At 34.4% G+C, this 23992-nt stretch overlaps 2 protein-coding genes across 5 annotated transcripts; one reads left to right on the top strand and one right to left on the bottom strand.

Annotated features, from left to right (window-relative positions):
- Window positions 1-955: 955 nt before the first annotated feature.
- LOC127862999 (N(6)-adenine-specific methyltransferase METTL4-like) lies at window positions 956-13488 on the bottom strand. Its single transcript, XM_052402333.1, has 11 exons — window positions 13366-13488; window positions 10422-10514; window positions 9650-9792; window positions 9184-9243; window positions 6553-6772; window positions 5728-5883; window positions 5301-5370; window positions 4872-5046; window positions 3538-4093; window positions 2294-2385; window positions 956-1827 (listed from the first exon to the last, which is right to left on the bottom strand). The coding sequence occupies exons 2-11, from the start codon at window positions 10504-10506 to the stop codon at window positions 1783-1785; spliced, it is 1602 nt and encodes a 533-aa protein (XP_052258293.1). The 5' UTR covers window positions 10507-10514; window positions 13366-13488; the 3' UTR covers window positions 956-1782.
- On the top strand, window positions 13384-23709 carry LOC127863000 (tRNA 2-selenouridine synthase-like). 4 transcript variants are annotated; one of them, XM_052402334.1, is made up of 3 exons: window positions 13384-13528; window positions 20083-20617; window positions 20897-23709. In XM_052402334.1, the coding sequence occupies exons 2-3, from the start codon at window positions 20107-20109 to the stop codon at window positions 21538-21540; spliced, it is 1155 nt and encodes a 384-aa protein (XP_052258294.1). In that variant the 5' UTR covers window positions 13384-13528; window positions 20083-20106; the 3' UTR covers window positions 21541-23709. The 4 variants fall into 4 exon arrangements, with proteins under 4 accessions (XP_052258294.1, XP_052258297.1, XP_052258295.1 ...); XM_052402337.1 differs by lacking the exon at window positions 13384-13528 and adding an exon at window positions 13603-13626; XM_052402335.1 differs by lacking the exon at window positions 13384-13528 and adding an exon at window positions 14043-14230.
- The last annotated feature ends 283 nt before the right edge of the window (window positions 23710-23992 follow it).

The following is a 23992-nucleotide window of genomic DNA, read 5'->3' on the forward strand; positions in this document are numbered from 1 at the left end:
TATTTATTACAGAAATCCCTTTAAGCAAACAGCGCAGACCCTGATGAGACGCCGCATCATGCAGCATCTCATCAGGGTCTACACTGTCAAGGCCTTTTTTCTAGACGCTAGGCATAAATGGGTTGAAGAACTGGAAATGATCCAACATTTAATATGGCTGTGAATGTATTGGCGTGTGATGGCATTTACCTGCAGCTTTACCATAAAGATATTTAAGCTAATACAACAAGATCTACCAACCCACTTACAAATGACAGTCTCGTTTCATCGTTGCACTTGATAAGTCTTAATTAGTTATAATTTTGCATAATGATGATCGCAAAAATATAATTATGATCAAGTGAACAATAATTTTGTAAGAAAAATGCTTAAATGTATCCTCATGAATTGATAGCAATCCACAGTAGAAATACATGTAGACACATTTTCTGCTCAGCCAAGAATGTTAACCTCGTGCAGGACTCTTGATTTATCAATCATGTAAGAGGTACAAGTATGGATATTGATGGGTATTTTTTAACTTAGTCACCAGGTTCAACCATAATACATGTATTGTTCAAATCACAGGTGGTTAGCGTGTGGCTATGATATTTATTGTTAAAAACATCATTTTGAATGATAGATAATCAAATATAACAAAAAAAATCACTATCAAATATAAATACATGTATGTAACAAGGTATTCAACTCAAAATGACCCGAAAACAGTGTGCATTGCTTTGAACAGCCATAACTTCATCAATTAGTAAGTGATTTCCATGAACGTGGTCTTATTGAACGCAGAAATGAATGTCCTGGCTGGAAATGTATAAACATGTATCTTGTCATATTTTAACAAATGCTGGGTCAAATTTTAAGAAATAACACGATACACAACTGTATGGTTGATGCAACCTGATCCAGCTGCAGAGGAAGCTCACTGCTTTATTATTAAGGAACCAAGTACACAAATAAGTGCAGTAATTACATATTTTATTAATGTAACATATCTCGACAAGTTTTGAATTCCATACATCAGAAATAAGATCATAGCAAGTGAATACCATTCCAATTTTACTTTGACCTCTAGGACTTAAAGTAAACCTTGGACTTATTCACAGGTTCATTCAAGTTATTAAAACAAGAGATGTGTTTGTCAGAAACACAATGCCCCCTATTGCGACGCTTTGAAGCCATAAATTTGACCTTGAAGGATGACCTTGACCTTTCACCACTCAAAATGTGCAGCTGCATGAGATACACATGCATGCCAAATATCAAGTTGCTATCTTCAATATTCAAAAAGTTTTGAGGAAACTTTAACAAGGGTTAAAGTTTTGGGACACACACATACAGTGACACAATGACTGACTGACACAATGACAGACAGACAGGCAAAAAACAATGTACCCCCAATCTTTCGATCCGGAGGAATAAAAATCCCTCCATAAAATGGCAAATCATCAAGCACTTCTGAGCAAAATACAGTTACAGAATTGTTCATATCTAACTGTGAGAACTATGAAACACTATTGATAATACACTGTGCTGTAAACTTCATCATATGACAAAGCTACTACATAATCTATTTGCTTCATGGTGATGATACAGATCTTTACAGTCACTTATTTGAAGAGCCAAATCAAATATGGCGTAGCTCTGTAAGTCGAGCACTCTTTTATGTCCACCATATTGTTGTCTTCTGCTTGAACTGTTCAAGCATGACCTCATGGTGTTAGTTACCAGGTGAGTCAATGGTGTTGTAATGATGTCATGGTGTTACCACTCTTGGGTCCCCAAATATCACGTCACAGACTCATAATAATCCAGGTGTTGGTGAATAAGCACCTGTTGGTTAGACAGATAAATGCTGAATAAACTGTGAACATTTAAAACAGATGTCGTATAACAAACCATTTAATCCATCTCCATCAGATGAATACGCTACATGAACTACCAGTAATACAATGAGATGGAAATTTGAATCATAACATAAAGAAACATAATTTTATGATAGCCAAGCTTTAATCCCATACATATGTGGTTATACTTTCTTGTGTCAACAGAATCATGATGACATATTTGTGACTTTGGAAAGTGGGAGTTTTTTAAACATGAACATTTTTTATTATATTGTATTCATAATTTTTGCAAACTTTCAAAGAAACCACAGTTAACTCCATAGAGCAAAACATTAATGAAGGTTCAAAAACTTGGAACAAAAGTTAAAAAGATTTTTTTAAATAAAATTTAGATGCTTCATTTGCATCTGAAAGCAGAATGCCCATTTAAACAAAATGGTTTTGACTTCTACCTCATTGCCCCAAGATGTCCATCCTGGCTGCAGATTGCGTGCAAACATCTCGCAACACCTAGCATCTTTGGCCAGGTACAGCTTCAATACGTCTATAGGAAACAAGAATTATATTAAAACTGCAGAAAACAAGAATGATCCTAACCCTTTCAGTGCTGGAACCGAATTTTGAAGGCCTTTGGATCCAGATGAGACGCCACAGAGCGTGGCGTCTCATCAGGATCCAAACTGTTTGCTATTCTGATAGTGTTCTTTGAAAAAAATCAAAGAAAATGCTAATTTTAGAAATTCAGCAGAAGACATTTTAGCAGACGACAAATTTCCCAGCATGCAAAGAATTGCTCTGTAAAAAGGGGGTTGAATGCATGTGCATAAATTGTCGTATCAGATTACCCTGTGCAGTGTCCAGAGCCTAATCAGGGACCACACTTTCTGCCGTAACAAGATTTTTGCTAAGAAATATAGGATCTTGCATGAGTGGTCGTTTTGTATTGAATTTATTAAACAAGTCATCTAAATGAAGATTAAAACGAGGCTTGCCGAGTTTTTATCTTTATTTAGATGACGAGTTTGATAAATTCAATACAACACGACCACGAATGTAAGATTCTATTTATAACATGACCAACAAGTTTTCTTTAAATTTTATGCTCTCTTCACTGTTTATTCACATTGTATAAGAGTTTAACTGAAGACATTCGCTGGAATAATGACGTCATTTTGTCAGAAAATGACGTCATTTCACAGTTATATAACTAGTGTAATAACACCCGTGTAATAAACAAAATAGAGCATTACGTTATTTCACTCCTGGAGCGTAGGTCATGTTATAAGAGACTTTCTTTAAACGAAAAATATCATAACAGCAGAAAGTGTTGTCCCTGATAGCCTGTGCAGACTGCGCGGGCTTATCTGGGACTACATATTACGCACATGCATTAAACCCCTTTTTCACAGAGCCAGGCTCATATTTAAGTACTTGTTTTAAATATAACAATATAAAGACTAAAAGCATGATTACTTTATATAAAATGTCTTTCAACAACAAAAAGTACATATTTTTAGATGTACTCCCATGTTCTCAGTCAGAATAAGCATTTTTAAGTTGTGTCTTGAAAAACATGACAAACCTGAAAAGAGTTTTTTTGTCTTTAGCATTAAGTTTAATGAAACACTAGGAGATTACTTTAACAACATTTTAAACATGGATACTTAATATTTTAACTACATAAATCTTAAATTACCATAAAGAGGAGGTTTTTTGGAGTGTAAACTGCAGGGTACAGACACTATGACTCTGTTGTCAGGAATGTCTACTGTTGCATGCAGGCCAGTATCTTTCAAACATTTGCTCCCAGAAATGTGTTCATCACTCACTCTTGTAAACCTTTCTGGTGCAGGCTCCACATACTGTTTGTCTGTAACAAAGCCAAGGTCTGTTTGTTTTTCCTCTAGCTCATCACCTAAACCACTATCCATGATAGTAAAATTCCTTTGCATAGAACAACCTTCCATTGTACAATGTTTCTTGATTTGCGTTTCATGAGACCCATTTCGTAAAAAGTCTGTTTCACTTGTCAAATTAGCTTTCATCTTGATCGCTTCTTTGTAAGGGCTATCACGAAGATCGTCCGCACTGTTTGTAGCAGTTTCTAGACCTTTGTCACTGTCATGCCTCACTGGCTCCCTGTCATGCCACACCAGCTCCCTGCTGTCTGCATATCTACCCAGGAGCAGCACTTCATACGGACGCTTCTGCCTGTCATCAATGGCCCTCACAGGCTTGCCTGTCCTCGTAACCTTATCAAACAAACACACAAGGGAGAAAATATAAAAAAGGATCCATAAACTAAAACTGTTACTGTCGCAAATACAGGTTTTATAGTTTTTCAAGACAAGCCCCAGAAAAAAATCCGATGGACTGACTGCCTGCCATATGGCAAGACAGACTACCTGATTCCAGAATAACCCCCTAACACTTTGTTGGGCCAGTTTTATTATAAAAAGTACATGTATTGGTTTACAAAAAAAAATATCAAACGAAACTCCCTTACTAGTGTAAGCAACTAATGATCCCTTCATAGTTTCCCCATGAAAATTGCAATAGACAATTTGACTTGTGTGTCAGTATGATGAATATTAAAGAATCCACACAATGTTTAAGAAAATATGAGAAAATGAATTTAAACCAATGCTTTGGTTTGGAATATACATACAAAAGCTACAATATGGTAGACCATAAAAGACACATGAGTGTACTATAATGGGGCAAATATCTGTGGATTACAAATGCAAAATAATTTCTTTTGATGGACCATATGACCCACGTCATACAAAAAAGGGTCTTATGTGAATCACACATTCTTGTAAGGACCTACCCTGTCCGTTAATGAGATCACAAAACCTTCCATGAGATTATCCCAAATAGGGTAGCTTCTGGCCAGACTGCATGGATGTACAGGCTGGTCTGGAGCTTAACTGGCAGCATTTGGCATAAGACCCATTTTGGCATGACGGGGGTCATATATTTCTGGTCTGAACACTGCAATCGTTATGTATATACTCTGTAACAAATTACCTTCAGCCAACACCATGTAGCGAGGTGTGTGATATGCTTCCTTGGAAACAGTTGCCTGGTAACAAAGTCTCTGTGCTTCTGTCTGTTGGTCACCCAGACAACCACCAGGCAGCCAGGGGACATAAGCTGCTCCAAAGGTACTGCCAATAACTCTGTATTTCCTAGCATGTTATACCTGAAACATTAGAATCATCTGAAATGCATAGTGCCAGTAGAAGCTTTACAATAAGTAATTTTGCATGACAATTTTTAGCACTGCATCTATGTTTAGCACTTAATCGTGTGCACGTAAGTTTTGGGTATACAGCACAATATCAACAAAACACTATGGCATTAACGATTTACAAAAAACTTGCAAAACTAGTATTCGTTGTAATATTTGTGTCATTTTGAAAGCAGTTAATAAATTTATCAAATAAAAGATGATACTTTTTCAGTCGTTTCACAGACTTGCTTTCCCATGGCGGGTCCAACACAAGCAGATCAAAAGTACCCAAAACTGGAAACAAGTGAACACATGATTCAATATCATGCATAATTTTACAGTGCATATGGATCATACAACATTTCAATTAACATTTGCGTAATATCTTCACAAGATACCAAAAGTGAAATTACTACATGCAGAAAATAATGTTGAACTAATACCATACTGGTTCCATTCAGTTTAGCAATATTGTTGCCAAAAATACACAAGCTTAGTTTTGATTTAAATCTTTAATTACATTTTCTTTGTACCAGTAATCTAAGATTTTACAACAGATTTTGGATTGGTTGATTTTCTGCACATACCAATACATTTTTCTTTGCATATTTTTCATTTACAAAAAATTAGCATAAAGAACTAAAAACCCACCTGGGGCCCCAATGGTCAGCTGAGACATCTCTCCCAAGATGAAGGTACATTCATGGGGGATAATGAATGGCTGGTCATCAATGTATAATATTGCAGAGTGCTTTCCCTTATGCTGCCACACTCCATTCACTATGTCTGCACTGCGTAATGCCAGACCTAATCATACAAATTGTTCTCATACTTTAATGTCTAATAATATGCTTCCAATGTTCAATACTTATCACTGATTATATGTTTATACTTGAATACCCGGAAGATTTCTTATATCAGCACCGCTTGAATTAACAGAATATGCTGGGGGTTATACCAAAATCATTAAATAATTGTTGGCTGTCACTGCAATGTTAAGTGTTTAAACCCTTTCCCCCATAAGAAGCAAAGTGAAATGGCTTTTGCAGCCAGCATAAAAACAGAACAGCCTGCGAGTTATTCACAGTCTGTTCAGGTTTTATGCTGTTTGCTTCTCATCAGTATCTAAGGGTTTGAAATGAAGCCTCTTAACCTTGAATCTAGTAAGAAAGGTCTTTAATTAAATTAACTTTCTAAGGGACCACAAATGTGTCAATATACGTATCTAAGTGGTAAAGGGCTAAGAATAATAATCTTAAAAACAATGGCCTATGATATCACATTTACCCAAATATTCATAGCATGTTGCATGTATTGTCCTGCAATGTAAAGGCCATTGGACACTTGCCTTAAATAACAGACAAGCTAGCTAAACTAGCAATTATGTCATGACAATGATTCTGGTGTTTTATTGAAGTTCTAGCAACAATACCAAACATTCCTAATGTTGTTATTTACTTACTGCAAATGGCTTACCATTATAGATATCCCGGAGAGGTAACCAAGATTCAGTGCAATCAGCACCAGTTCCCACCAATAAACCAGCAAACATGTCTCTGGCTCCCTGCATGGCAGCTGCTGATCTAGATGCCATATTGTTGTCATTGGGCTGGGTACCATCTGGCAACAAGAAATACCCAGACTGGGTGCCGGCTTCCAGAAAACTGGTGTGGGCTTGACAGATGTGTGACTTGACCTGCATTAAACAACTGGTCATTCAAAACTTGTATTATTGGATCTTGCAAATGGTACAGATATTGTAATTGTCTATTTAGTACATGAAAATATTTTTTCCAAAAGAATAAAATTTAATTTTGTCAGGCAATAATTAGTTTAAAGTTAGGTAACAAGCTTGTAATCAAATTTATTGCATATACATTCTTTAACATGACATTAAAGAGAACAAGACGCCCATGATAGCCCTAAAAGCGCTGACCTGCCTTCATTGTATATTGTTGAAGACTTGACAGTCATAAATGTAGCCTCTAAAATGTTTAAAAAAATAAAGATCTGACCAAATGACCTCATTTTCAGACACAAAGTTTTCATCCACTTTGCTAAGATTGTGTGTCCTTAAATCATTTAAACCAAAGTTCATCAAGATTGAGTCATAAATGTGGTTGTAAGAGTGATAACAAAAATTTAAAATAATTTTACCTGGCGACCGCGTTTTTGGACACATGCGACCCAGTTTCAAACATGGCCTAGATATTATTTTGAAATGTTTAATCAACATTGAGTGTAAATTGTAGCTTCTAGAGGCTTTTTCTAATATTGGATCTGATGACCTAGTTTTAATATACACATGACCCACATTCATCTTGACCTATTTACTGCCAATATAAACATCCCACAAAGTTTGAACAAGATTAAGTAATAAATGTTTCTTTGTATGTTTTAAGAATAATTTTTTTAAGAATTGACCTGATGACCCAAGTTTTGGACAAACATGTCCCAGAGTTGAATGCAGTCTAGATATTGTGAAGATAAACAATCTGTCCAACTTTCATGAAGATTGAGTCATAATTGTGGTTGGCAGAGTGGTAATAAGGTTTTTTCCTTTGAAAAGGTGACCTTGTTTTTGGACGTATGTGACCCAGATTCAAACTTGGCCAAAATGTTATAAGAAAAACATGCTGACTAAGCTTCATCAAGATTGAGTCATAATTATGGCCTCTAAAGTGGTTGCATCATTTTTCTTAGACTAAAAGTGGTGACTTTTTAAACACACAAGGCCCAAAAAAGAACTCAGTCCTTGTATTATCAAGATAAACTTTCTGACCATTTAATGAAAATTTAATATGGCCTCTAGACCCACCATGTTGGGGTCACAACTGACAATCCACAATTCCGGATCTAGACAGAACATATTAACTCAAAATGATCAAATTGTGCTTAGCTGAGCGGAAAACACAGAGGTGCAAAATGTGTGACCCCATTTCATAGTATTCTTGGAATAACATAAAATGTCCAGATATTTAATACATTAGGGCAAAAGGCCCCAGGTAGCTCACCAATGACACAAAAGATCTGAACTGTTCTGAACAGTTTTTGAGATGTCTGTAACCAAGTTTGAAATCAGCCAAGATATCATTGGAACAAGTGTTCTGAACAAGTTTGATGATGAAAAAAAAATTCCAAAGTGTTCACAAGGTTGCGCTTCAGCCATAAAAGGAAATTAAGCACCCTGGTGTACATGTTGGGCTTGATTCCCTGTCCCAAATCATTATTATACAGTGATCTTAGCTGGGTTTGTTTTGAACAACATAAAGTAAGGCAACCTATTTACCAGCAGTAAAGGGCATATTTTGACTACCTTGCCAAGACTCGATACTTGACAGAAGATCACTATGCTGTTACAAACAAAATACCAAACCTCTATCTATTTACAGGACCAATACAGTGACCAAACTATGCTTACGGCCCTATATATCTTCGCTCTCGTAAAGCTTTATAGTTTTGATCATTTTGTTTTTCACTATAATGCATGTTAGGGAAACAGAGTTAATGTCAACCCCTGGAGGGCATGATTTAAACGAACTAAGTAGAGGGTCACCATAAAGTTACAATGTACATGCCAAATATCTCTGGGCCTTGCAGTTTCAGAGAAGATATTACTCGTTTTTTCAATTAACTTGTAAGAAAAACCAGCAATCCCCAGGGCAGAGCCAATTTTAATCCCAGGCGCATATTTTTAACAAACTCATTTAAGAACTACAGTACCTTGTTACACACCAAATATCAAACCTTTAGGTCTTTCAGTTTTAGAGATTTTTAAAGCTTTTAATACTAGCATATAAAAGTAAGGAAAACTTGAACCACACTGCGTGCTTTTTTTTAAGCAAGAGGAATGACTTTAACAAACTTGATAAAGGACAGCAATACAATCTTACAATCAAAATCATATATTTGAGCCCTTCAGGGGTTTCAGGGAAGCAATCGAGTAGGAAAAGTCATTTGAAGAAAAAGCTTACACATTCAACCACGCCAGCACTTACGGTACTGACAATGTACATCACTGTATCCTAAAAGCTCACCATTTGCATAACGTTCTCAGGTCAGCTCATAAAAAAACTTATGGACATTGTGTCAAAAAGTGATTCTCACCTGTTGATGAAACTCTTCTGCGCGCAATTCACCAATATTTAATGGTTCCTTCCTTTTTCGCTATGAATTAAATAAACATCTCACATGAACTTTTAAGTGGTAACAATTTCATGTATATATCACATGGAACAACAATACCATATTTGTATGCATCTAGCTAAACTATGTCAGTCAGCGATATATATTGAATATGTATCTACTTTAGTGTTCTATACAATAACTGAAGTTTGATACATCTGTATTAGCATTTAAACAGTGACGATCAGTGATAAATACTTCATATAAAAATGTTTGCTAGCAAAATACTTCATACATATTGCCTTAAATTGATAGTTTTTCACAAAATAATATCCACTGTGTTTACTTCAAGTATGTGCTCATATTATAGATTATCAACAAACACGATTTTTTACTTTTTGAAATATTTAAAGTAATTTTAAACCAGACATTATGACTTGTGACTCACTTTTCTCTTTTTATTTGTGACACAACCTTCTCCCATTTCTGACTGAAAATGACCACCAGTCTTTCTAAATTGACTGTCCATCACAAAAGGTGACACAATGTCAAACAAACTCCGTCTCATCTGGTACCTGGTGCAGAGATTTCCTGCATGATAAATACTTGGCTTAAAATTAAAACATAATAAAAAAATAAAACGTATTTGCAAAAAGCAAGATTTTTAAACGGATCTGTTTGAACGAAAAAAAACAAAAACTGCAGCTTACCTTCTCAAAAAATGTATTGAAATAATTCTGAGACTTTCCAAGTGTTAATTTTATTATAATACGTGTATTTAATGATATTGTGATACACTTTACACTTTAAGTTGTAAGTACATGTGTACAACCATATACAGTATATATGGAAGTTCTGATGAAAAGTCAGAGTTGTATAATATTGCAAGAAAAATTGATACCTGTCAAAGTTGGTTAAGCACTAACTCTTGGATATGCAGTTTTACGTATGTGTAGTCCTTTACAAAGTAAAATGTTATTAAAGACCTTTCTTACTAGGTTCAAGTTTTAAAGGTTTAATTGCAACCCTTAGATACTGATGAGCAGCAAACAGCATAAAACCAGAACAGACTGCAAGTTACTCGCAGGCTGTTCTGGTTTGATGCTGGTTGCAAAAGCCATTTTCACTTTGCTTCAAATGGGGAATGGTTTAGCACTAAGATATGTTGTTGAAGAGAAAGCATGACTTTGTAAAAGAGATGCATGACATATATACCATACCTGTTGAACCCTCAGAAACACGGCATACAGAGTAGGCATGATGGTCCAGTAACCACCCAGTCTCTGTCTCCACTATCACAGACATGTTAGGATCTGCAAGATTTAAAATAAATATTCACAAGTCTTTTGACAATTTTAAGTTTTGGCACATTCTCCCAATTTCTCAATTTTAATTATTGCAGCTAAAATCTAAAATAGTGTAGTGTTTTTTTTAGACTCTTGGCTGAAAATTGTACAAACTAAGAGGACACTAGGAACATAGAATAACTCAATAGTAAAACAAGTTATGTGTTTGTCAGAAACACTATTGCGCCGCTTTGAAGCCATATATTTGACCTTTGACCTTGAAGTGACCTTTCACCACTCAAAATGTACAGCTCCATGAGATACACATTCATGCCAAATATGAAGTTGCTATCTTCAATAATGCAAAAGTAATTGCAAAACTTCACTTATCCTGTCTGATAGATGTTATCGACTTGTGTATCATGTTATTTCTTAAAATTTGACCCAGCATTTGTAGAAATATAACAAGATATATACATTTCAAGAAAGGAAATTCATTTCTGCGTTGAATAAGGCCGAGATCGCTGTACAATTGATGAAGTTATGCCTGTTCAAAGTGTAGTCTCATTTATAAGACACGTAAAGAATTTAGAGATACTTTTTATATGGGCTAAATTCTTTGGAATATAAAAAGTAGCTTAATATTTGAGAGTGTCAACAAGTTTTGTCTAGTTCAAAGTGATGCACCCTGTTTTAGGCAAAGACCTATAGATAACACAGACTGGAAACTCTCGTCTTCGCGATAGCGATATGCGATAATATCTAACAGCGGACGCGAGTCACGTGACATTGATTTTGGAGATGCCGGTGTACCTGTAGATTCTTCCCTGTTCTAGCTACTGCCGGCCATTTTGTTTTAAAGCAATCAATTATGGGCAAAGTCAGTCGCCGCAAACAGACATATTGAATATTTTTTTGTGTAAATAAAAATATGTTTTTATTTTCTTTGTTGATAACGCTTCAGATTTTGGTAGTTATTATTCTTATGTATTATTAATTTATCGGAATTTGAAAGAGAACAATGGATTTGTTCATTTTTTGATAATTATTGTAAGGCCCAAACGATTTTTTTCAAAAACTTCTTCATTTCTCATCACAGATTGATTAAGTTAGATGGTTATGCTAGGTGAGATGTTAATCTAGGTATGATTAATATAAAGTAGACGAAAAAATAAGGCATTTTAAAGGATTTTGCCTTTGTACAATTTTATACTGTTATTCCATTCAATCATTTTCACACCTGTCGCCAAAGTGGTTTGTTTATTTTTTTTAAACTTTTCTATTTCTCATCCCAAATCGTTGAAGTATAATTTTTATGGTAGGAGAGATGTAAATATAAGTATAAATTACAAAAACGTAGAAGAAAATGTTCAATTTAAAGGATTTGGCCTAATACAATGTTGGTACAATTTTAAGCTCTTTTCCTCTGTTGTACACGATTGCTGTCAAACGTGTTTTTGTTCTTTTTAATAAACTTTTTCATTTTTCATCCCAAATAGATAATGTCAGATTTTTATGCTTGGTGATATTTTTATCTAGGTTTCAACTAAAGAAACTGGAGGAAAATGTTCATTTTAAAGGATTTTGGCCTTGTACAAAGTTGGTACAATTTTTAGCTCTTATACCCTATTGTACACACCTGTCGTCAAACGTGCTTTGGGTCATTGTGAAAACCTTTGTCATTTTTCATACAAACATAACATCTCCTTCAGTTCGCTAATTGATCCGACAATTAATACGCGAGTGAAATGTTGTTTTTTTTCTTTTCGCGAAATCCTAGTCCATGACACTTATAGCTTTTATTAATTACCAATAGAAAAAAAAACTTGGTTACAAACAAAACTTAAATAACCTATAACTCATGAATAAGATCTAAATAAAAAATAGAGAATTAAAAAATTGAAAAAATCCACAGAATCAATATTGAATTAAGACTTACTGAAACCGTTTTTGGATCGAACGATCATAGCATTTATTATACTGTAATGTTGTTTTTATCAGAGACCTAGATCTATGTGTCCACATATATCTATCCGTTTTGAAATAATATTATTTTATAAGGTTTTAAATGTTTGATTTAAAAATGTATACAAGAAAATTTTATCAGCAAAAGCCTTTCAAATAAATTATTCAACGGCATTCTCGTCGCGATTTGGAAATTCTTATAGCGCTATTACTTCAACGATCGCGGCATAATAAATTCTTATTTTAGGTTAATAGAAACAAGATTTTGTAAAAGCATAATTACTCATGTTTCTATGAAACTTTATTTTATAAAAATCGGATCATTATTGACCAAGTTACAGCCGCCTTTCTATAGCGCCGTAACATTTTCGCATAACTTTGCTCCATAATCGTAGCCGTTGCTACTGGACACGTCGCTATCTTATCGCAATCGTGATACATCCGCTATCTTCGGACTCCTCCGATTGATTTATGGAATAAATCGTCTGCTGATCTTAAGTGTTCTTATCAGTTTCTCGACCACGTGACCCCGCCGCGAGATAGCCCGATAAGGCGCGAAGTTTCCAATCTGTATTCTATAGGTCTTTGGTTTTAGGTGATTTCGAATTGAATACCTTGTTATACATATATTTGAAAGTGAAATATTTTTTTCAGACAAGTTGATTTTTTGTTATAATATGATTATTTATCATTCAAAATGATGTTTTCACTAATTACGGTAATATCATAGCCACACGCTAATCACCTGTGGTTCTTGTGCATGGCACATCTCATTGATAATGATATCGATATCGTATCATGGTGATACATATATATATGTGATATGGTGATATCTCCCTATATATATATATATAGTTTCTTAAATATAGCCATTAAAAGTTGTGACAGGCGGACGACTGAATGACAGACTAACGTAAATAGCCATTTCCATATCCCTCCGCCTTTGGAGAGGGATAAAACGCCACGTTGATGATAATAACTATACTTCTTTCAACGAAGAAATTAGCAACACGTTTGTTTACATTTACACCGTTCATTCGGAATCCTTGCAAACTATCCGCCTCCGATATCACAAGGTGAAACTAAATCACAACAATATTTAAGGATGGCAAATGTTACAAGTTCATGTCCTTACGATTTCAATTTTTTTATTAATTCCTCTGCCATGACTTTGGTATTCATAATGCTTTTAAACGTGCTTACTTTAATAATGTGATTTTCATACAGTATTTCGGATGTTATATATTCGGATATTGTTACATATTCGGATATTGAGTTATTGTCACATGTTTTGACTTTTTTGTCATGATAAGGGATGGATACCATTACATTGATTCATGATTATTTTTTTTTATATTCTATGCTTTCCGGTGGTTTATAGAGAAATATCAGTGAATTAAAACTGATAATTTCACTGTTTCAAACAATGAAAATTATCAGTGACAATTATCGATAATTTTCACTGTTTATGTTAAATGACGTCATTTTTTTGACGAAATGACGTCATTTTCCCAGCGAAATTCTTTAGTTAAACTCTTTAACAATGTATATAAATTGCGAAAAAAAGCATAAAATAAAAAGAATATTTGTTGGGTTCAGTGGATTATCGATTTTAATTCACTCGTGATCATATACTCAAACCCGGTTGAGTCGCGGGTCGTTTTGACTCGCGGTATTTCATTAGCGCCCTCTGGATTGTGTTTGTAAACAAACCTGCGTGACCTACTTTTGAAATCTGACAGAAAACATCTTTTGCTGCCAGTATGAATAAATTTTTGGTAAGTAACTACCCAAAACGATTTAAAAAATCATTTAAAACCAAAATTATGTAAAAATCCATATTAAAATGAAATTTCCCTTTCAACTTTTTCACTTTTTAAGTTCGTCTGCTTGCGGTTGCTTAGGTCAGACACTACCAATATTATTCTCTTTGTGAAGGGGTTACACACCACCGATTTTTAAAAATTATTTCGATAGGTCAGGCTCTATAAACACTTCGTTGATTTTGAGTCAGATTCATCTCTTGAAAGTGACACAGATGACGTATGCTGTGTGTGTTAGAAAAGTAGTCCACCTGCATTGAGGAAGGATGTTTCGGTTGTTTTTGTGAAATGGGGTGAATGTAGTGTGTGTGCACATTGGGTACATCTGAGTCTCTGCACTGATGTACGTTTTTTGAGGCGAGATAGCTTCTTCAGGTGTCCCCATTGCGCAGAAGAATGAATGAACATGAACAGTTATTTGAATATTGAGAATTAAAATTAGACACTGCTTGAACATAACTAAAAAAAACTGTGATATTTATTTTATTTGATGTCTTAAATTCCATATGTTCTAATTGTTATATACGTTATTGATTGTTACTTTGAATGGTATGTAAGATCTTACTGTATATTAATGTTGAATTTAATATAAGTGTCGTTTAAACCCATTTACCGCGAGTCAACCGTGAGGGAAAATAAACAAAAATGGCGGACAGTGGTGTTGTTTTTGTTGATAACGCAGTTAAAATTGAAGGATTTTCGTCATAAAAAGGCTATTTTCCAATGAAGTTAAGTCAGATATGTTTGTCTTATAAATTATTTATCTGATATTTGAAGATGGTTTCTAGACGCAAATGAATATTCCTTAAGTACCGCGACTCACCCGGGTTGCAGGCTATAAAATATATATTTTCACTCGTGGCTGTGCCACTCGTGAAAATATTATTTTCTATGATCACTCGTGAATTAAAATCGATAATCCACCGAATCCAACAAATATCCTCTATATTATATACCGACGAACAACATTATTGCGAGAGTTTTTTTTGCATAATTGTAGTGAAATAAGGTCACTTCCAACAGCCTTGCTGTTGGGCTAGCTCTTTAGCGACGTGGTTAAAGTGTCTGACTACCACTCAGGAGGTCGTGGGTTCAATCCCTGGCCTGAGCTCAGTATTTTCACAATAATGGCGACGAGGTAAAAAAAATAGAACTGAATTGGGGTATGGGTCTGAGCTTTTTAATGGTTTCTGGGAGGGCCATGCCAATGCAAGACATGCTGTAGCGGGCGTGTCTGGGCCTTGAAACATTAAAAGGGGGAGGAGTGTGGTGAAATAAGGTCACTTCCAACAGCCTTGCTGTTGGGCTAGCTCTTTAGCGATGTGGTTAAAGTGTCTGACTACCACTCTGGAGGTCGTGTGTTCAATCCCTGGCCTGAGCTCAGTATTTTCACATTATAATTATCAGTGGTTTATTTAAGTTTAGGCCCTTCAGACAAAAACATATATTATTTTATATAATATATAGACGAATAAATGCGTGACGTCACGCGCACCTGCAAAGTTTAGACTCCGCCCACTGGTTGGCAAAAAGAGATGGAATTCATATAAGCGCATATAGAGACGGTGAACATAATCATCTATTTTATTGATAATCATGCACTATATCAAATATAACTTTATCAAATATATCTGAATAAAACATAATCATGCAAGGAAATGCATTTTAGTAATGATTTTATTGTTGTTATTATTGGTTTTTACTAAAAAACAAACTCGGGAGTTGAACACAATCTACGAGCTTGGTATGTGGTTACCTCAAATATCTCTCTGCTTAATGCTTAGCACACCATTTTAGATATATAAAAAATCTCAGAAATGTAAATTCTTTAAGAATAAATTTAATTTTATAAAAGAACACACTTAAGGATGAGAACAAACATCAAATAGATCGATTTTATGTAGGCAACATATAGTTCTGATTTGAACCTTAATATGTCTGTAAAAACTTCCCATGTTACACATGAAATAAATTCTCTCGATAAATGTCATTCCTTTTATTTAATTGTTCACACCAATTTTGACACTGTTTGTTTCATCATGTTTAAGCCGGTGTTTAATTGCATCTTTGTTTATCACAACCGATTACCTCTTACACATTCAATCGCTGATGAAGAAAAACAAAATCCACACCACTTATAATTGTGATCAAATAAATATACGTTTCGTTATTTCTGAAATATCATTTATAAAAGTCTTACTTTAAGAAAGAATACGGCTTATTTATTTGTTTTGTTTTGTGGGATTTTCAGTATTTAGTCTTCCGATCATGTTTACTCTGATGCTAATAACTAAGTGTATGTTTTTAAAGACGAAAATATATTTATGAATAAAAATTTATTGGTACTAGATATGATTTATTTGCGCTATTATTTAAAAGATTTTATGTTTATTTCGGATTATTTTATCGTTTTATTGTCTAAACAAAAGTCCTTTATACATGTTTTACATTACTGTAACAAGTGTTTTTGCCAACCAGTCAGTGCGCATGTGCAGAAAATCCTGAATGTAAACAATTACAATTTACTTGTCTATAGTCTATTTATTATTAATAAAAAAAATTAATTTTTTTTGTGAAGGGTCGCTATGGACAAAAAGTCTACATATTCAAACACATGCATTAAAGATGTATATTTCAACAAGCAATTACATGTTTAAAGCTAAATTAATTTTGTATCACTCTTTTTTTAAGCGAGGCACTGATAAGTTCAATATTGTAATCAATTAAATTGCAATAAAGTATTTTAAAGGGACCTTTTCATGTTTGGTAAATTGACAAAATTAAAAAAAAAAGTTTCACATTCACAAATTTTCATTGTAGTTATTATATTTGTGAGGAAACAGTGATACTGAAAATTTACTATGCTTTAAAATATCCATTTTATGCATCTTTTAACGATTTAAAAACCTGAAATCAATAAAAGCGTTACAACACGAAACAATTGAATAATTTGTAGAGTTCCAGTGTTGTTATATTTTGTGACACAACAAGGATTGCTTATATAAAGTATAAAAGACATCACTCATTGCATGAGCACGGATGGCCGAGTTGTCTAAGCGTTGGACTTTTACTCAAGGGGTCAGTGGTTCGAGCCCTGTTGAGGTTGACTATCTTCTTTCTTTAATTATATTCTTTTTTTTTCTGGAGCTTTTTAGATACAATGTTTAAATTTATCAATATGAAGCATTTAATGACAAACTTCAATACATGCCAAACTCTGTGAAAAGGTCCCTTTAAACCAAATATAGATAGAGCCATTTTAATGTATATTCAAAATTAAAGAAAGTGGACTTTTTATGGGCTCACCTGGGCTTGGAAGGCCGTGGCCAGGATAATATGGTCAAACTGTTAGAATCAGATCATCATGAACATTAATTATTATGTTAATAGGGATAGTTAAATAACCTGCCAAATTGCATCAAGCACTCGGAAAAATGGTTTCTGTTCAATAACTTGAATTCATTTACATCTTCTGTGTAGATAATTTAGATGGAGACCTAGCATGGGATTGCATCTGGGGCTGGTCAATTAAAGGTCAAGGTCACCATTGATTACAATGAAAAAACCGTGTCCACTCAATAATTTAAGTCAGGAATATTGTTTTACGTGGATATTATGTTTAAAGGTTGATTAATACATGCAGACCTAGCTTTGGATTGCAAATAGAGCGGGTCTGGTGAAGGTTGACTACACGGTTACCTAAAATAGAAAAGATGTTTTTGCTTAATAACTTGAGTTTAGATCAAGATAGTGTACTGACATTTTTATCCCCGCCAAAAATTTTTTGGAGGGGATATAGTAATTGGTCCGTCTGTCCGTCCCGCTGAAACTTTGTCCGGAGCATAACTCCAAATCTATTCAATGGATTTACTTTAAACTTAGAATATAAACAGATGGCAACTAGGAAAAGTGCAGTGACCAAGAACCATAACTCTATCTACCTTAGTTTTTGAATGATCTCCTCTTTAATATAACTTTAAAGTAAATTTTTGTCCGGTGCATAACTCTTAATCTACTTAAGGGATTTACTTGAAACTTGAAATATAAACAGATGGCAACTAGAAGAAGTGCAATGACCAAGAACCACAACTCTATCTACCTTAGTTTTTTAACGATCTCCCCTTTTCAATGATTTTAAAGTAAATTTTTGTCCGGAGCATAACTCTAAATGTACTGAAGGGATTTACTTGAAACTTGGAATATAAACAGATGGCAACTAGGAGAAGTGTAGTGACCAAGAACCACAACTCTATCTACCTTAGTTTTTGAATTATCTCCCCTTTTATATAATTTTAAAGTAAATTTTTGTCCGGAGCATAACTCTAAATCTACTGAAGGGATTTACTTGAAACTTGGAATATAAACAGATGGCAACTAGGAGAAGTGCAGTGACCAAGAACCATAACTCTATGTACCTTAGTTTTTGAATGATCTCCCCTTTTATATAATTTTAAAGTAAACTTTTGTCCTGAGCATAAATCTAAATCTACTGAAGGGATTTACTTGAAACTTGAAATATAAACAGATGGCAAGTAGGAAAAGTGCAGTGACTAAGAACCATAACTCTATCTACCTTAGTTTTTGAATGATCTCCCCTTTTCTATGACTTTCAAGTTAATTTTGTCTGGAGCATAACTCTTAATCTACTAAAGGGATTTACTTGAAACTTGAAATATAAACATATGGCAACTAGGAGAAGTGCAATGACCAAGAACCATAACTCTATCTACCTTAGTTTTTGAATTATCTCCCCTTTCATATAATTTTAAAGTAAGTTTTTGTCCGGAGCATAACTCTTAATCTACTGAAGGGATTTACTTGAAACTTCAAACTTAAACAGATGGCATGTAGGAGAAGTGCAGTGACTAAGAACCATAACTCTATCTACCTTAGTGTTTGAATTATATCCCTTTATTAAATTTCAAAGTAAAATTTTTTCCGGAGCATAATGAATTATCTCCCTTTATTTGTTTTTACAAATATTATTCTACTCTCTAAAACAAATGTTGTCATACAAGCAAACACATTTCAGCGGGGATTTGGCCCTACTGTGACAAGCTCTTGTTTGCATAGGTTCCCAACACGTAGACCTAGCTTTGGATTGCATTTGAGCTGGTTGAATAGAGGTTAAGGTCACTGATGGTAAAAATAGAAATTCTTAAATGTGTGTTGGTAGCATACATGCATGCCTAGTATTGGCCACATTGGAAATGTTTGGGTCAAGGTCACTGCTTTTATAAATAGAAAAACCATTTACAAAAAAAAAAGTTTTTTGGTGGAACTGTGCAAAAATTATGTGTCTTGGTTGCTTACAACATGCTTTAATATCTAGCTTGGAACTTGCATTTTTGGGCCAGTCAGTCGGATCAAATTTAAGGTCACTTTAACTTAAAATAGAATAATTATTTCAAATCAAAAACTTAAGTTCAGATGGCAGCATGCCCTGACATTTTATGTAAAGGCACCTTACATGAAGACCTTACTTAAGATTTGCACAATCCTTAAAATTAATTAGATATAAAAAAAAAATGTTGAAGACCTGATTTCATGACTTTGCCATGGTAATCATTGTCATAATTTTTCCAGTGCCATCATGTCTTCTACAAATTAATACATTCTTTACAGATCAATTTTACCCTGACCTTTAAACAGGCGTATTTTGTGACGAGTTTTCACTCTGGTATACATTGTCTTGAAATGATGGTTGTTTTAACATGTTTTGATCTCCAAATATTAATTTCATGCGTTAAAATGGAACATATTGCACCTATAAATTGCCAATTATTTTGTTATTGATTATTTTTCAGAGATTGAATTGAAACTAATCAACTATGGCAGCGAAATGGGAACAATTCTGCAGGCTAAAGGCTTTTGTTCGACATTACCATAGAAAGAAGCCTTCTATTCAGAGTTTCCCAGAAATAATTTCTAATTATAAACATGAACAGATTACTGACATCATAGATGTGAGGACACCAAATGAGTTTCATGAAGATCATATCCCTGGTGCTGTTAACATACCAGTGTTAAGCAATGAAGAGAGAGTCATTGTTGGTACTGTTTACAGTAAAAGCGCTTTCGAAGCTAGAAAACTTGGTGCATCTTTGATATCGAAAAACATCTCGGAACATTTGAAGAACTACTTTTACCAACGGTCACAGGATTACTCTCCCCTTGTTTATTGTTGGCGTGGAGGTCAGCGGTCCTACAGTCTCGGTCTCGTGTTAGCTCAGATCGGGTTTCAAATATATATGCTGGATGGGGGTTACAAGCACTACCGAGAGACCGTCAGGGAAGATTTGAAGTCACTACCCTACAAATTTCAATACAGAATTATTTCAGGTTTGCATGAATGGCTTTTTGTTTTTCAATCTTCTCTTATTTAAGGGATGAGCCTGGTGATTTCGTCCTGCAATATCATTCAGGTAGAAGATGTCCTTTTGTGTACATTAATTGTTAAAAAAATAAAAATGTAAGTAATTTTCTTCATGGTTTATATCTGTTTTGTTGAAAACATCAGTATATTTTGTTTAAAGTATAAGCTAAGTCATTGATTAATCAACTGAAATTTGACAAAGAAAAGTATAAATTCCTTCCTATATTCTCAAAGCTATTTTTCAGGTTTGACCGGAAGTGGTAAAACCCACATCCTCCATGCCCTTGGGGCTCAAGGTCACCAGATACTTGACCTTGAGGGCCTGGCCAGGCACAAGGGGTCAGTGTTGGGACTGTGGCATGGGGAAACCCAGCCCTCACAGAAGTTCTTTGAGACCCAAATCTGTGATCGTTTGCAGAACTTTGTGACTGATAGGCCTGTCTGGCTGGAGTCAGAGAGTGTGAGAATTGGCAATGTGTTTATACCACCGGATTTGTTTCAGAGTCTCAAAGAATCGCCAAGGTTTTGTGTATGTTTGCCCTTGGCTGAGAGAGTGAAACATATCATTAAAGATTACCCAAACTGGATTGAAAATAAAGAACAACTTAAAGAGATTCTAGGTAAATTGATTGGAAGGCAAAGTAAAGAAGTTGTCAACAGCTGGATAGAAATGATTAGCAGAAATCAGTGGGAAGAATTTGTGGAGAGGATGCTATTGGAACACTATGACCCGACGTACAGTCTCTCTCAGAAGAAGAATAATGTCTCTCAGCATGATGTGGTGCACATAAATGTTGTAAATTTGAATGAAGATACTGTATTTAATGTTGCCAGTAAGCTGGCAGAACTTGGAAGTATGAATGTTAGTTCTGTGCATATGGCTGCCTAGTGTAGAGCTGCCAGCATGTTGGATGTTATTCTCAGTGTGCAGAGCATCAGACTATCAGGATATTGCCTGATTCAATTTCACCCATTTGCACATAGTTGATTTTGGGAAATTGAGTTTAGCTTACACCAGTATGTCTCCTGTACAGCATCCTTGCAGGATGATGCATTCAAAAACTAAATAATATGTCTTATTTAGCTTGCACTCATATTTTCACTTTATAACTATCAGTTAAATAGGAATGTCAACACTTGGTTTCTCATTCTGTTGGGAGATTATTGAGTTTTAAGAATTAAAATGGAGTTGTGTCTTTCTTTAAATTCTTAATTTAAATTGAGTAATTGACATTTTAGAATAAGTTACTTTCACACAAAAAGTGTTTTATTTATTGCTCTTTTGTAGACTTGTTGCTTTAAAGTAAGTGTATCAATGTCTTAAAATGTCTGTACAGTTGATAATCAAATGCCTGTTAGTATCATTTATCAAAAGTAAAAAAACAACAGATTTTTAAGCATAGATGAAGTATGTGTCTACGGTCAATATGATTTGCAGATAATCAGGATAAGCCGTCGTGTTATGACCTATTACAGTATATTACAGTATACATTACATGCTGGTAAGTTATATTTTAACCCATTTCTGCCTAGTGGACTCTCTCATCCTTCTATATTGGATCATTTTATTTCCATAATTAGGGATGTCTAGTATATTTATTTCTATATTTAGAATATTTATTACAGAAATTCCTTTAAGCAAACAACGCAGACCTTGATGAGACGCCGCATTTTGCAGCGTCTCATCTGGGTCTACGCTGTTTGCCAAGGTTTTTTTTCTGGACGCAAGGCATAAATGGGTTAAGCAATGAGACCATGTGGAAAATTTTACTAACTTGTAATTACCTGTTAAAGTTTTAACGTTATTGTTACAAATAAAATGTTGTTATTATAACAAAGTGAATAATATTACAGTAGTTGGATCACAAACAGTTTAAAATACTTAACAAAATGTAGACCATTGTACTTTATAGAAAGTTAAACTTAAATTTTGCAATTTTTCTAAGCATATAGTAAAATTGTAATAAGAAATGCAAGTAATGGGTTTTATCAACAAATTTTGTCCTACATTAAAATCAGTAGACACTACAGGGATCCGTAAAAAATATCAGTATTTGATTTATCAAATATTTGATTCTGAATAACATTTATACATTGATATGACTACTTACTTTATCAGGTGAATAAGATTTTATATAATGTTTCCAATGTGGATTTATGCAGAGACAGCTAAATTCAATATTATCCCTTGACCTATGTAAATTCATTTTAATATCACTTTCATGTTTGCATATCCTGTACCATCTTATACATGATTACGTAACAACTATTCATACAGATTGCAGATTGTTGACTAGAGGTATTACCCAGTCTAATAATGATGCAGTCATTGATCAGTGGAGTGCCTAATCTGCTGTGTAAATATGCAGACAGAGCCAAGTGCATTATAACTTACAGATCAGTATTGATACACAAATTGGTATGTCTCGACTTGAATTATTGTAAAAATCATCATTATTTTTCTTAATTTTTAGCTCGACTATTATATATGAAATATATATAGTGGAGCTATCCTACTCACCCCAGCGTTGGCGTTTCTGTGCTGTGCCGTTAGCGTGCAAATGTTAAAGTTTTCGTACTACCCTAATTATTTATAAATATAAAATATAAAAATATTTTTATTTTCCCTTGACATATTGCTTTCATATTTTGCATACTTGTTTACCAACATGACCCCAACCTATAAACAAGAGCAGACAACTCTATCAAGCATTTTGTCATAATTATGGCCCCTTTTCCACTTAGAATGTGCAGCAAATGTTAAAGTTTTCGTACTACCCCATTTATTTTCATTGTCCCTTGACATATTGCTTTCATATTTTGCATACTTGTTTACCAACATCACCCCAACCTATAAACAAGAGCAGACAGCTCTATCAAGCATTTTGTCATAATTATTGCCCCTTTTATACTTAGATAATTGAACATTTTGCTTAAATTGCCATAACTTCTTTATTTATGATCACATTTTATTATTACTTTGACAAAACAACACTTACCTGAATACCACAATGGATTCCATCCAAACAATACCCCATGCCCCTACCCAGAATCCCTTACCCCCCCCCCCCCCCCCCCCCAACCTCCCCCAACCTCCCTCCCCCCCCCCCCAAAAAAAATGATTTTTTTAAACATCGTCTAATAAATTACCACACCCCACATTATACCCCCATCTCAGTCCCCCCCCACCCCCCATCAAAAATGATTTTTTTTCCTCCCTTTTTTATTTTTGAAAGATCGTCTAATAAATGACCACACCCCCACTTTATACCCCCTCTCAACCCCCCCCCCCCCCCAAAAAAAAATTATTTTTTTTTCCTTTTTTTAATTTTGAAAGATCG

The sequence above is a fragment of the Dreissena polymorpha genome, chromosome 16 (assembly GCF_020536995.1).
Source record: "Dreissena polymorpha isolate Duluth1 chromosome 16, UMN_Dpol_1.0, whole genome shotgun sequence".
NCBI lineage: Eukaryota > Metazoa > Mollusca > Bivalvia > Myida > Dreissenidae > Dreissena > Dreissena polymorpha.

Coding starts and splice junctions, on each gene's coding strand:
- LOC127862999 (XM_052402333.1), bottom strand. CDS start 10,506: ATGTCTGTGATAGTGGAGACAGAGACTGGGTGGTTACTGGACCATCAT. Junction 5,371..5,727: donor GCTGACCATTGGGGCCCCAG/GTGGGTTTTTAG, acceptor ACTTGTTTCCAG/TTTTGGGTACTTTTGATCTG. Junction 2,386..3,537: donor CAAAAAACCTCCTCTTTATG/GTAATTTAAGAT, acceptor TGTTTCCTATAG/ACGTATTGAAGCTGTACCTG.
- LOC127863000 (XM_052402334.1), top strand. CDS start 20,107: ATGGCAGCGAAATGGGAACAATTCTGCAGGCTAAAGGCTTTTGTTCGA. Junction 20,618..20,896: donor TCAATACAGAATTATTTCAG/GTTTGCATGAAT, acceptor GCTATTTTTCAG/GTTTGACCGGAAGTGGTAAA.